This window comes from Equus caballus, chromosome 19 (genome assembly GCF_041296265.1).
Source record: "Equus caballus isolate H_3958 breed thoroughbred chromosome 19, TB-T2T, whole genome shotgun sequence".
Taxonomy (NCBI): Eukaryota; Metazoa; Chordata; class Mammalia; order Perissodactyla; family Equidae; genus Equus; species Equus caballus.
This window is the reverse complement of record NC_091702.1, coordinates 43,429,594-43,443,911: the sequence shown is the minus strand read 5'-3', so window position 1 is coordinate 43,443,911 and position 14,318 is coordinate 43,429,594. Positions and strand designations below refer to the sequence as shown.

Below are 14,318 nucleotides of genomic sequence, written 5' to 3'. Positions count from 1 at the left end.
GGGCGTTACCTGTCACTCCTCACAGAGGCTGCAGAAAAGGCCCAGGAAGCTGTTGACGAAATGAATGACCACCAGGAGAATCTGGAGGACGCTGATGCACAGAAGGGTGGAGAAGAAGGACACATGCCAAACGACGGCTTTAGACGGCTCCAGGCAGACAGAGTTCCAGAGTGAATGGTCATACAAATAATTCCTAGCCCAAAAAATACGGACACCAGGAGTTGAGGAATAAGTAAGCAAAGCCAAATAAGCCACCTGAATAGAAAGCTGGGGCCTTCCCCAGCTCAGGTCATAGAGCTCGCCTCTTGAGGGTGACTATTACTGCTGCATTTGCAATTTTCTGAGAATCAGAGGATAGAGATGCTAGAATGCATGACCAAAAGGAGTTTGTAGTCCATCTGTGTGTCTTTGTGTCTTTTTCTCTTTCTCTCTCCAGAAAGGCTACAAATCCCAGTCGCCATCCATTTACCTGGTATGCAGGTCTTTGAATGGGTAACCATATTTCCAAGGTTGCGTCTGATTGAAGGATGAGACATCAAACACGCAAAAAGGACCATCTTTCAGGGCTGCTCCAGAAGTGATAAAGCAAATCAAGGCTCCAAGCAAAGCCAGGCCACTTGACAACAGAGCAGTGAGCATCTGCAGAGGGAGAGAGGAAACACTGAGCCTGAGATGGGGTTGTGACTAGATGACTTGTGGGGCGATCTGGACCACTCTAACTTGTCTGGTGCTTGGGTTTCCCCCCATCATATCACATGGGGATAATCCTACCCATGGCGCCTCCTTTAATGCATAACTAAGGTGGGGTGGCTGATGAGGGGTCACTGGGTAGAGCCAGGAAGGGGTGAGGAGAAAGGACTGAGAATGGGGAAACACTGGCTCTTGGATCTGGATCACCCTGACTCAGCAGGCTCTTGGGAGCCTCTCAGCAGGTTGGCATCAAAAGCTTCTACACCCAGGGGCTGGCCCCGTGGCCGAGTGGTTAGGTTCGTGCGCTCCGCTGCAGGCGGCCCAGTGTTTCGTTGGTTCGGATCCTGGGCGCGGACATGGCACTGCTCATCAGGCCACGCTGAGGCGGCGTCCCACATGCCACAACTAGAAGGACCCACAACGAAGAATATACAACTATGTACTGGGGGGCTTTAGGGAGAAAAAGGAAAAAAAATAAAGTCTTTAAGGAAAAAAAAAAAAAGCTTCTACATCCAGACTGCAGTCGTTCAGCCTCAAGGTTAAAGGGTCAGAGTGGTTATTGCATGCCCACGTCTGACTCTTTTAAGGGAAAGCTATATTTTCAAAAGTTCCTAGCTCCCATCCCAGATTCCTCTCTTTCTCAAATCAAGCATGAAAGGAAGGAAGGGAGAAAAGAGGGTAGGAAAGAAAGGAGGGAGGGAGAGACAGAAATTGCACTCAACTCTGAAATGACTCCATTGTCATTGACTTCTGTCATTGTACTTTTCTAGTCTTTGTACCACTCACTTCCCTCCCGAAAGATAACAATGAGTTTATTTCCTTGGCAGGATTCTAGTTTGCTTCCAAATTGGCTCCTTTCTCAGGATACTAGATTTTTCCCCAAAGAATACGTATTTTAAGAATTTAAATAAAACATATATATAGTTTTCATACAGAATCAGAGTCGTTTTCTCACTGATGTCAATCTGCTTTGGAGCTTGGAAGGGGCCAGAGAAAGGTACATTGTAAGTTCTGACTCTAAGTTAAAAGATTCAAAATGAATTAGTCTGGTAAGCCTAGGACAGTGGTTCTCAAAATGTGGTCCCAGTTCCAGCAGCATTGCATCACTTGGAAACTTGTTAGAAATGCAAATTTTCCGGCTCCACCCCAGACCTACTGAATCAGAAAGTCTGGGGGTGGAGCCCGGCAATGTGTTTTCACAATCCCTGCAGGGATGTTGATGCACACTCTAGTCTGAGAGCCACTCGCCTAGGGGAAAACCAGACGTGACTGAGAACAGATAGTGAATGAAATGTGTGGGTGTTTATATTTAATTCTTTAACATATAATTCTGAATCAGTGGAGTTCCCAATATGTGGGCTGCAGATAACAAAGCAGGCTGCAGAGTTACTGTAAGGGGACCACAAATTCATGTGTCTGAGACTGAGTAAGCAATATATCTTATCATATATGTGCTGAGATTTTTCAAATATATATAGATGCTGCTTTAATTAATAAAGTGCACATTTATTCTGGGCCTCAGTGTCATTATCGGTAAAACAGAGGAGTTAGACTAGAATCTAGTCATTAAATGACCTCTGGAGAACCTTCCAGCTCTAAGAAAAATAGCCAGGAAATTCTCTATCAATGACACATGATTACAGTGTACATAATTCATGTCCAAATTGTTCAATAGGCTAAAAAAGAAATAATAACAGCTATTCACATTTATATAGACATTTATGGTTCATTAAGCACTTACTCCCTTGACTTGATCCTGTTAACTCCCATTTTACAGATGAGCACCTGAGGCTCAGAAAGGTTGAGCAACTTGCTCAACAGCTTAGGGTTATTAAGGGGCATGGTCAGGACCTCACTTCAAACTCCAACATGGAAATTGTCTCTTTACCACTCGCCTCTAAATAGAAGGTGGGGACATTCTAGGTATTAGGAGAGTGGAGTCTGGTGCTTACCCTTCGGCAGGGCCCACTCTTCCTGAAGCAGCCATATCTCCAGCCCGTCAAGGAGATGAGGGTGGCTGCAGTGAGTACCTGGGACAGGAGAAAAGAGTGTTAAGAAGAGATTGGGTAATTTACATTTCTAGCTGCCACCTGTGGCTGTTGACATACAGTGGTGGGGCACCTCACGTGGACTTGATTATCCTGTCTTTCCCAGAGAGTTTGGCTTTGACTGTCAGGACCCAATTTTGGATGACTAGGCTAATCTGACTCTCGGGATGGCATCGTTCACACCCAGCCTTGCCTAGTGCCAAGCCAAAAACCCAGCAATCCTTGACAAGTCTTCCTAGAGTCTCCCATGCCTTGGAGCTGCTGTAGACATAAGACCAGCTTGTTAGATCAAACCTTTTTGCAAGGAATCAGAACACTCCTCCTTCCCCACCTCCCCGCTCCTCCCCAGGGGGCACTTTGGGAGTTTGCACCCAGGGAACCCTGGACACTTACCATGAGGCCTGCTCCCCAGAGCCCAGTGCCCAGCTTGGCATGCTTGCCAATGAGGCCCCTCAACAGGTAGGTGACATCCCAGTTAGGAAAGAGGAGCACCACGTTGGCCCCAGCAGCAAATAGAGCTGTAGTCCCGAGGCTCAGTCCCAGGATGCAGGAGCAGGTCCGTGAGCATGCCATCATGCAGGGAGGGGACAGTGTCCTGGAACCAATGGAAGGAGGGTCATGGTAGCTCTGCTGTTAGGAGCATGGATTAGGGGAACTGCTGTAGCATAGGATGGGGTGGGCAAAACAGACTACAGATACTGTCACCTCCCAGAGTTAGATCAAGAGGAGCCAAGGAACTTGTTTAAAAACTCTGCCTCTTATAAATATTCCCCAATGGATATGACTTAATTGCTCCATTTTCTGCCAATCTCCGTTCACACAGACACACTCCTCATCCCATCATATTTTGCTTGTACCTCTATGACAGCCAGTGATTATTTCTATTTAATTTGCAAATTAAAACCAAAATAAGATACTACTACCCATCCACTGGAATTGTTACAATTAAAAGGTTGGACTATAGGGGCCAGCCCAGTGGCATAGTGGTTAAGTTCATGTGCTGCACTTTGGTGGCCTGCAGTTTGCAGGTTTGGATCCTGGGTGTGGACCTACACACCACTCATCAAGCCACACTGTGGTGGCATCCCATATACAAAGTAGGGGAAGATTGGCACAGATGTTAGCTCAGGGCCAATCTTCCTTACCCCCCCCCAAAAGAAAGTTGGACTATACCAAGTGATGGTGAGGATGTGGATCAACTGGAACTCTCATAGGTAGCTGGTGAGAATGCAAATGGTACAAACACTTTGGAAATTAGCTTAGCAGTTTCTTATAAAGTTAAATATTTGGTAACCAATTGATCAAGTAATTCCACTTCTACATGTTTATCCAAGAAAAATGAAAACACACATCCACACAAAGGCTAGAACTTGAATGTCCATAGTAGCTTTATTCATAATAACTAAAAATTAGAAATATGGAAACAACCTAAGTGTCTACCAACAGATAAATGGATAAACAAAATATGGTATATACAGACAATGGAATAGTATTCGGCCATAAAAAGGAATGAAGTTCTGACACATGCTTGAAAACATTATGCTAAATGAAACAAGCCAGACATTAAAGGACAAATATTGTATGATTCCACTTATACGAAATATCTAGAATTGGCAAATTCATAGAGACAGAAAGTAGATTAGTGGTTACCAGAGGCTGGGGTTGGGGGAGGAATGGGGAATTATTGTTTAATGGTTACAGAGTTTCTGTTTAGGGTATTACTACTAGGTAATAAAAAGAATGAACTACTGATACATGAAACAACATGGATGAATCTCAGAGGCACTGTGCTAAGTGAAAGAAGCCGGAAACAAAAGACTGCTCACCATGATTCTGTCTATATGAAATTCTAGAAAAGGCAAAATGAGTGACAGAAAGCAGCTCAGTGGTTGCCAGGGGCTGGGAATAGGAGAGGGGATTAATGCAAGGGGCATAAGGAAACTTTCTGAGGGGATAGAAATGTCCTATATCTAGATTCTGGTGATGAATACACAACTATATGCATTGACAAAACTCATCAAACTGTACCCTTAAAATTGGTGAATTTTTTTTGATTTAGAGATTATAGCCAAGATGGCGCTGTGAGTAGTCCTCTTTGTCTCTCCCCCTTCGAGCCTACAATTATTTGAACACTCATCACTTAACAAAGGATATCCAGACAGCATCTCAGGACGTCTGAGAGACCCACGCGACTATACATCAGAAGGCGGACGGACTTCCCTCCGGGAGGAGGTGGAGATAGGTGAAAACTCTCCAAGCCCGACCGAACAGCCTAGTACCTGCAAGCGGCTTTCTTCCAACAGACACCCCCAGAAGATCAACACACACCTAGGGCAGGAGCGAGCACACACCAGAGGAGCAACGGTGGAAACAGGTGACCAGAACCCTACCTAAACCCCCAGCAATTACTCCTAAACGCAGAGGGAAACTCTAGAGTTACACACCTGAGCCCGTGGGGAGAGTCTCGCTCCGCCATTGCCGGGGAGATCCCGCCTAGTGTTCACGGTGCCCGGAGGGTCCCAGAGAGAATCACTGAGGGTACGGCGGCCCCCCGGCTGCCACTGCCTGCACGGTGGGGAAAGGGATTGCCGGAGATCTTGGAGAGGACTGGGGCTGGGTGAAGCTCCAGAGGCGGCTCCGTGCCCCGGAGGGGAAGCTCCAGAGTTCTGCCCGGGCAGCAGACAAAACTGTCTGTCTGCCATTAGCGGAGGGGCCACTCCCAGCATCCACAACTCCGGGAAAGTCCTGGAGAGAATCCCAGAGGGCGAGGCCACCCCCAGCTGCCATTGCCCGCCCCGTGGGGCTAGGGATTGCCGGAGATCTCAGAGAGGACTGGGGCTGGGGGAAGCTCCAGAGGTCAGCTCTGCGGCCCAGAGGGGAAGCTCCAGAGTTCTGCCCGGGCAGAAGATAAAACTCTCTGTCTGCTATTAGTGGAGGGGCCACGCCCAGCATCCACAACACCAGGAGGGTCCCGGAGAGGAGAATATCAGGCAGGGCAGCAGCTGACCAGCTACCACTGAAATCAGGATCTCTGGCTATCCCCCAGACAGGGCAAAGGGCTCCCCGAGTTCCTGGGGAACAGGACTGGGGCTGGGTGGAGTTCCAGCGACCCAGCTCTGTAGCCTAGGGGGAAACCCTACAGGCTCACAGCAGCCTCAGGGAAAGCCTCTGCACAGCACTAGTAGAGAGCACCCATCCGGCAGCCACAAGGCTGGAAAACCCCGGGACAAAAGTAGCATAGCTAGGTGAGCTAACCACAGACTGTAGAAGATGCCAATAGCTCAGCTGTGACCCATAGTGGACAAGTGAGATTTTGTGGGTGCCGACAGTGACAGAGCGGCAAATATAAGTGATCCTACCCCTGGCTGCTGGAAAAGCCCATAACACAGTTGCAGACCCCAAGGAGGGAGCACGTCTAGGTGGGCTGCAACAGTAGGCACCAGCAGCCTGAAGCCCCCCCGTGACAGCCCCCACGGCAGAAGAGGGAATCCAAAGGACCACTGTGACTACGAGGAGGGGCCCAGGCCCAGTTAGCAACTGCGGATAGGGTTCCTGGTTGGTGCAGTATAAACAGCTGCTCCCCCACCACACCAGCAGAAACAAGTGAAAGGAGCAACTAAACTCTATCTCTATGCGGAGGCACAAATCTACAACATCAAGCAATATGAAAAAATACATTAAATCTCCAGAACAGAAGGAAAATAACAAATACACAGAAAACAATCCCAAAGAAAATGAAATATATAACCTAAATGACGATGACTTCAAAACAGCCATCATTAAAATACTCAATGAGTTAAGAGAGAATTCAGATAGACAACTCAACGAGTTCAGGAGCTATGTCACAAAAGAGTTTGATACGATAAAGAAGAACCAAACAGAAATACTGGAAATGAAGAACACAATAGAGGAGATTAAGAAAAATCTAGATGCACTGAACAGTAGGGCCAATAATATGGAGGAAAGAATTAGCAATTTGGAAGATGGGAATATAGCAATGCTGCAGGCAGAGGAGGAGAGAGAAGTAAGACTAAAAAGAAATGAAGAAACTCTCCGAGAATTATCAGACACAATTAGGAGATGCAACGTAAGGATTATAGGTATACCAGAGGGAGAAGAGAAGGAGAAAGGGGCAGAAAGCCTATTCAAAGAAATAATGGCTGAGAACTTCCCAAATCTGGTGAGAGAGATGGATCTTCAGGTAACAGAAGCCAATAGATCTCCAAACTTTATCAATGCAAGAAGACCAACCCCACGGCATATAATAGTGAAGCTAGCAAAAGTCAATGACAAGGAGAAAATACTAAGGACAGCCAGGCAGAAGAAACTAACCTACAAAGGAACCCCCATCAGGCTATCAGCAGATTTCTCAGCAGAAACTTTACAGGCTAGAAGAGAGTGGAATGATATAGTCAAAAATCTGAAGGACAAAAACCTACAGCCGAGAATTCTCTACCCAGCGAAAATATCCTTCAAATACGATGGAGAAATAAAAACTTTCCCAGATAAACAAAAATTAAGGGAGTTCATTGCCACAAAACCTCCTCTTCAGGAAATCCTCAGGAAAACCCTCATTCCTGAAAAATCAAAAAAAGGAAAGGGGCTACAAAACCAAGAGCAGAGGAGATAAGTAGAAGGACAACAACAGAGAGTAGCAGCTCTTCATCAGAACAGATTAAACCATGGGACGAGAAACAAAGGAAATTGAAGAAAACTGGATAACAAGACATAAAATGGTAGTGGTAGGCCCCCACATCTCAATAATCACTCTAAATGTAAATGGATTGAACTCCCCAATCAAAAGACACAGAGTGGCAGGATGGATCAAAGAACAAGACCCAACAATATGCTGCCTCCAGGAAACACACCTCAGCCCCAAAGACAAACACAGACTCAGAGTGAAGGGATGGAGAACAATACTCCAAGCTAATAATGAACAAAAGAAAGCAGGTGTCGCTATACTAATATCAGACAAGGTAGACTTCAAAGCAAAACAGATAAAGAAAGACAAAGAGGGACAGTATATAATGATAAAAGGGACTCTCCACCAAGAAGACATAACACTTATAAATATATATGCACCCAACACAGGAGCACCAAAATTTGTAAAGCAACTCTTAATAGAACTAAAAGAAGACATCAACAACAATACAATAATAGTACGGGACCTCAACACACCATTAACACCAATGGACAGAACATCCAGACAGAAAATCAACAAGGAAATAATAGAATTAAATGAAAAATTAGACCAGATGGACTTAATAGATATATATAGAACACTTCATCCAAAAACAGCAGGTTACACATTCTTCTCAAGTGCACATGGAACATTCTCAAGGATTGACCATATTTTGGGAAACAAAGCAAACATCAATAAATACAAGAGAGTTGAAATAATATCAAGCATCTTTTCTGATCATAATGCTATGAAACTAGAAATCAACTACAAGAAAAAAGCAGAGAAAGGTGCAAAAATGTGGAGACTAAACAACACGCTTCTGAACAAACAATGGATCATTGAAGAAATTAAAGAGGAAATCAGATTTTATCTGGAGACAAATGAAAATGAGAACACGACATACCAAATCATTTGGGATGCAGCAAAAGCAGTCCTAAGAGGGAAATTCATCGCAATACAGGCTCACCTCACTAAACAAGAAAAAGCTCACATAAGCAACCTCAAACGACACCTAACAGAACTAGAAAAAGAAGAACAAACAAAGCCCAGAGTCAGTAGAAGGAGGGAAATAATAAAAATAAGAGCAGAAATAAACGATATTGAAACAAAAAAGACATAGAAAGGATCAATGAAACAAAGAGTTGGTTCTTTGAAAAAATTAACAAAATCAACAAACCTTTAGCCAGACTCACCAAGAAAAGAAGAGAGAAATCGCAAATAAATAAAATTAGGAATGAGAGAGGAGAAATCACAACAGATACCAATGAAATACAAGGGATCATAAGAGAATACTATGAAAAACTATATGCCAATAAATTGAACAACCTGGAAGAAGTGGACAACTTCCTAGACTCCTACAACCTCCCCAAACTGAATCAGGAAGAAATGGAGAATCTGAATAGGCCAATCACAAGTAAGGAAATAGAAACGGTAATCAAAAACCTCCCCAAAAATAAGAGTCCAGGACCAGACGGCTTCTCTGGAGAATTCTACCAAACATTCAAAGAAGACTTAATACCTATTCTTCTCAAACTATTCCAGAAAATTGAGAAAGATGGAGTACTCCCTAACACATTCTATGAAGCCAACATTACTCTGATCCCCAAACCTGACAAGGACAACACAAAGAAGGAGAACTACAGGCCGATATCGCTGATGAACATAGATGCAAAAATCCTCAACAAAATTTTGGCAAACCAAATACAGCAATACATCAAAAAGATTATACACCATGATCAAGTGGGATTTATACCAGGGACATAGGGATGGTTCAACATCCGCAAGTCAATCAACGTGATACACTACATCAACAAAATGAAAAACAAAAACCACATGATCATCTCAATAGATGCAGAGAAAGCATTCGACAAGATCCAACACCCATTTATGATAAAAACCCTCAATAAAATGGGTATAGAAGGAAAGTACCTCAACATAATAAAGGCCATATATGACAGACCCACAGCCAACATCATACTCAATGGACAAAAACTGAAAGCCATCCCTCTGAGGACAGGAACAAGACAAGGGTGCCCACTTTCACCACTCCTATTCAACATAGTACTGGAGGTGTTGGCCAGAGCAATTCGGCAGGAAAAAGAAATAAAAGGAATCCAAATAGGCAATGAAGAAGTAAAACTCTCGCTGTTTGCAGACGACATGATCTTATATATAGAAAACCCCAAAGAATCCATAGAAAAACTATTAGAAATAATCAACAACTACAGCAATGTAGCAGGGTATAAAATCAACATACATAAATCAGTAGCATTTCTATACAATAACAATGAACTAACAGAAAAAGAACTCAAGAACTCAATCCCATTCACAATCGCACAAAAAGAATAAAATACCTTGGGATAAACTTAACCAAGGAAGTGAAGGATCTATACAATGAAAACTACAAGACTTTCTTGAAAGAAATTGATGACAACATAAAGAGATGGAAAGACATTCCATGCACATGGATTGGAAGAATAAACATAGTTAAAATGTCCATACTACCTAAAGCAATCTACAGATTCAATGCTATCCCAATCAGAATCCCAAGAACATTCTTCACAGAAATTGAACAAAGAATCCTAAAATTCATATGGGGCAACAAAAGACCGTGAATTGCTAAAGCAATCCTGAGCAAGAAAAACAAAGCCGGCAGAATCACAATCCCCGATTTCAAAACATAATACAAAGCTACAGTGATCAAAACAGCATGGTACTGGTACAAAAACAGGTCCACAGATCAATGGAACAGAATTGAAAGCCCAGAGATAAAACCACACATCTATGGACAGCTAATCTTCAACAAAGGAGCAGAGGGCCTACAATGGAGAAAAGAAAGTCTCTTCAACAAATGGTGCTGGGAAAACCAGACAGCCACATGCAAAAGATTGAACATTGACCATTCTTTTTCACTACACACCAAAATAAACTCAAAATGGATCAAAGACCTAAAGATTAGGCCTGAAACAATAAGTCTTCTGGAAGAGAATATAGGCAGTACACTCTTTGACATCAGTTTCAAAAGAATCTTTTCGGACACTATAACTCCTCAGTTGAGGGAAACAATAGAAAGAATAAACAAATGGGACTTCATCAGACTAAAGAGCTTCTTTAAGGCAAGGGAAAACAGGATTGAAACAAAAAAACAGCTCACTAATTGGGAAAAAATATTTACAAGCCACTTATCTGACAAAGGGTTAATCTCCATAATTTACAAAGAACTCACACGGCTTAACAACAAAAAAACAAACGACCCAATCAAAAAATGGGCAGAGGACATGAACAGACATTTCTCAAAAGAAGATATGAATATGGTCAATAGACACATGAAAAGATGTTCATCATCGCTAATCATCAGGGAAATGCAAATCAAAACTACACTAAGATATCACCTTACACCTGTTAGACTGGCAAAAACATCCAAAACCAAGAGCGACAAATGTTGAAGAGGTTGTGGAGAAAAAGGAACCCTCATACACTGTTGGTGGGAATGCAAACTGGTACAGCCACTATGGAAAACAGTATGGAGATTTCTCAAAAAGTTAAAAATAGAAATACCCTATGACCCAGCCATCCCATTACTGGGTATCTATCCTAAGACCCTGAAATCAGAAATCCCAAGAGTCCCTTGCACCCCTATGTTCATTGCAGTATTATTTACAATAGCCAAGACGTGGAACCAACCTACATGCCCAGAAACTGATGATTGGATAAAGAAGATATGGTATACATACACAATGGAATACTACTCAGCCATAAAAAAAGACAAAATTGGCCCATTCGCAGCAACGTGGATGGACCTCAAGGGTATTATGCTAAGCGAAATAAGCCAGTCAGAGAAAGACGAACTCTATATGACTCCACTCATAGGTGGAAGTTAACATATTGACAAGGAGATCTGATCGGTGGTTACCAGGGAAAAGGGGGGGTGGGGGGAGGGCACAAAGGGGGAAGTGGTGTACCCACAACATGACTAACAAAAATGTACAACTGAAATCTCACAAGGTTGTAATCTATCATAACATCAATAAAAAAAATTGGTGAATTTTTTTGTATTTTAATTATATATCAATAAAGTTGATTAAATATCATGTCTAGATAAGTTGTAAAATGCCTCCGCCACACCTTTACTTATAGCCATTTCTCTCTTTTATATTTTCACTGATATGTGAACTTATTGTTGTTGTTTTTTAAAAATATGAATTAGAATTGAACTAGTGATATTTGAGTAGACTCGTGTCGATGTGGATCTGAAAAAGACCAGTGCCATGACATCCCCAAGAAGTGGCCTGTTGCCACTTTGCATGTGTGTCTCACCTTAAGGCTCTTGACACTGCCCTCCTAACACATAGCTGTGCACATAATCAGAAAATATGTATAGATCGGAGTCCCCTCACCCCATCTTTGTCTTAGACATACAGCCACACATACATACATAATGAAATATTTCAGTTTAAAGAAATAAACAGAATGTATATAATATATTTGTACTTGTAAGTTGTATGGAATGATTAAACAACACCCATGTAAATACAACCAGTTTACAAAATAAATGGTTATCAATAATACTATCGAAGCCCCAGGTGTGCCCTCTCTAATCCTACCATCTTCCTGATCTCCTTCCTAGAAACGACTATCCTAAATTTTTATTTTATCATACCTTTTAAAAAACAATTTTACAACTTATGAATTCAATTTTTCAAAAAAACTTGATTAGCCTAGCATTTTCTATTTGTCCAGACTGCAGTTTGTGGTAGAGCCTGCTGCTGGACACAGCATGGAGCAGGCCGTTTGGTTGGGGGTGTGCTCTGGGCCTCAGCCCTTGGTGACCTCTGCTTCCCCGAATCTCAGAGCCCATGCTCGTCTCCTGCTGCTCCTCCCAACAGAGAACTTCTTGCTGCAGTGGCTAATATTTTGGTGCCATGTGTTGCCTTTACTGTGTGCCCTCTCCACAGGGTATTTGCTCTCTAAGCCATGTTTCTCACAGTGAACAAAATAACTTGTCCCTGATGAAAGGAAGTTCAGGTCTTTGGGGCGTCACACTTTAGGGGAGTTGGGGGTAGGATATGAAGGAACAGTTGCCCTTACCCCATAGGTAGAAGGGACCTGAAGGGAAGGATGGGGATCAGGGATTAAGAGGGATGGTGTGTCCTTTCTCCTCCCCGCTTCCCCAGATGGCCCACCACACGGGGCCTCTTTTCCTGAAGTAGGCCTCCTGGCACCAGCAGCTTCCTCCTCAGGTCCTCAGGGTGAGGAGTCTGCCTGCTGTCAGGAGGCAGGGCACCTATAGGATAACAGTCCTCCCCACCGTCCGTCATAGTGATGCAACAGCATGTCTGGGCAGCCTCCCTCCCCAGACCGTCCCATCGTCGAATGCAGGGCTCTCAGTTTGTGTCTCTGTGTTGGAGTGAATTAGCAGTCGAGGGTGTTAGCAAATAACAACTTTAACCCACACCCCTCCCAGATGACTGACATTTTGTCAGGGGCCCAAATGAGGACTGGTGGTGGTTGGACTGTCAAGCACGCTCTCTAGACCACGGACTGAGAGAAGCTTCTGTTCAGGAATGCCTTCAGCTGCCTTTGAATCATTCCACCTATGAGTAAGGCCTGTCTAGACAGAGATCACCAAAATAAACCCCCCTGACAATCGCTTCTGTAGACATTTTTCCTACCAGGAAAGAGTTTTAGAAGGGAGACTAAAAAATATGGACACACAGAGGCCTTTAATGAGTGGAATCCTGGCTGTCCCACTAATCTTACACCCAAAGCCCTTGCTGTGCTGCTCCGTCTGGGAGGGCTGTGGCTTAGTTCAAACTTCACTTCTTCTCCCTGACTTTGTTCCCCCAGAAATCACAACATTCTGAGAAATGCTTCCAAAAATGTGAGCCAGGAGATTAACAAAGAGATTGGCTAATTTGATATCTGAAGAGACGAACAGGTTTTAAGGGAGGCCCCGTTCTAACCTGAGATCCTGGCTGGGTAAACAGATCACCGGCTACATGTTTGGGCAACAATATAAGTGATCAGCTAAGTTACATGGGGAAGAGACTGCAAATTCTCTGTGCATCTATCTACCTCACTCACCACTAGCCAGGCTTTTCTTTCATTTCTTCATCAGTTAAATATTTATTAAGTGACCACTGTCTGCCAGGCACTATGCCAGGGGCTGGGGATACGATGGTGAATCAGAGACAGTCTCTTCTCTTGAGGAACTTAAAGTCTAGTGGGGACAGTGACAAGGCAAAAAGTCAGTGCCGAGCAGAGGTGTCCGACTTAAGGTGCAGTGGAATCTCACAGAGGAACACTTGTTCCTGTCCTGCAGAAGCAAGGTAAAACCCTCTGGAGGAAGTGCTGTCCACGCTAAAACTTGACCAACAACAAGGCATGCAACGGGCAAAGTTGGGGAGGGAAAAGTATTCTAAGCTTGTGTAAAGGCCTGAAGTTGACGGAGAGACGGAGGCAAAGAGAAGTTAAACGAATTGCCTGAGGTCATACTCAGGCCATGGCAGAGCTAGCATTTGAGTGCAAGCTTGTGCTCCTAACTACTAGGCCAAACCATTCCCTGGCCATCACCTCACTGGGCCCATCCATCTCTGCTTACCTGCATTCGGTGGCAAGAATCAGGATGCGAGAGAAAGAACCTGGAGAAGGGCTCCGTCTTCAGAGTGGGCCTGTGCTCCGTCAGCTCCAGCTGGCACTCCTGCAGGGCCCAACCCAGAGCTTCCTCTTTCAGGACTCTTGAGGAGGGCCAGGGAGGCTCCATATATATGTAGAGGTCACCCAGGCAGGTGCCCCCACACCACTGCCCACAGGCCTCCATCGAAGGAGCTTTCCTCTTCCGGGAGAGCCCTCTCCTAATGGCCCACTCTCTGCTCATTTTCATGTGACCCTAAGGAAGG

The 14,318-nt window shown here is 44.0% G+C and overlaps 1 protein-coding gene and 1 long non-coding RNA gene across 3 annotated transcripts in view; one reads left to right on the top strand and one right to left on the bottom strand.

Annotated features, from left to right (window-relative positions):
- The window catches only part of LOC111769074 (uncharacterized), a 6,896-nt gene extending 5,723 nt beyond the window's left edge, over window positions 1-1,173 (top strand). Inside the window, exon 3 of the long non-coding RNA XR_002801824.2 lies at window positions 437-1,173. This is a non-coding gene — a long non-coding RNA (uncharacterized lncRNA). The remainder of the gene's footprint in view (window positions 1-436) is intronic.
- TM4SF19 (transmembrane 4 L six family member 19) overlaps window positions 1-14,318 on the bottom strand; it is a 15,066-nt gene extending 748 nt beyond the window's left edge. Inside the window, exons 1-5 of one of the 2 annotated variants that reach the window (XM_070243537.1) lie at window positions 14,021-14,318; window positions 3,132-3,333; window positions 2,643-2,720; window positions 470-639; window positions 10-193 (exon numbers count right to left, since the gene is read on the bottom strand). In XM_070243537.1, the coding sequence (XP_070099638.1) occupies window positions 13-193; window positions 470-639; window positions 2,643-2,720; window positions 3,132-3,314 (612 nt within the window). In that variant the 5' untranslated portion in view covers window positions 3,315-3,333; window positions 14,021-14,318 and the 3' untranslated portion in view covers window positions 10-12. Of the gene's footprint in view, window positions 1-9; window positions 194-469; window positions 640-2,642; window positions 2,721-3,131; window positions 3,334-5,182; window positions 5,463-14,020 lie in introns of those variants that run through there. The other variant, XM_023623570.2, reaches the window with a different exon arrangement.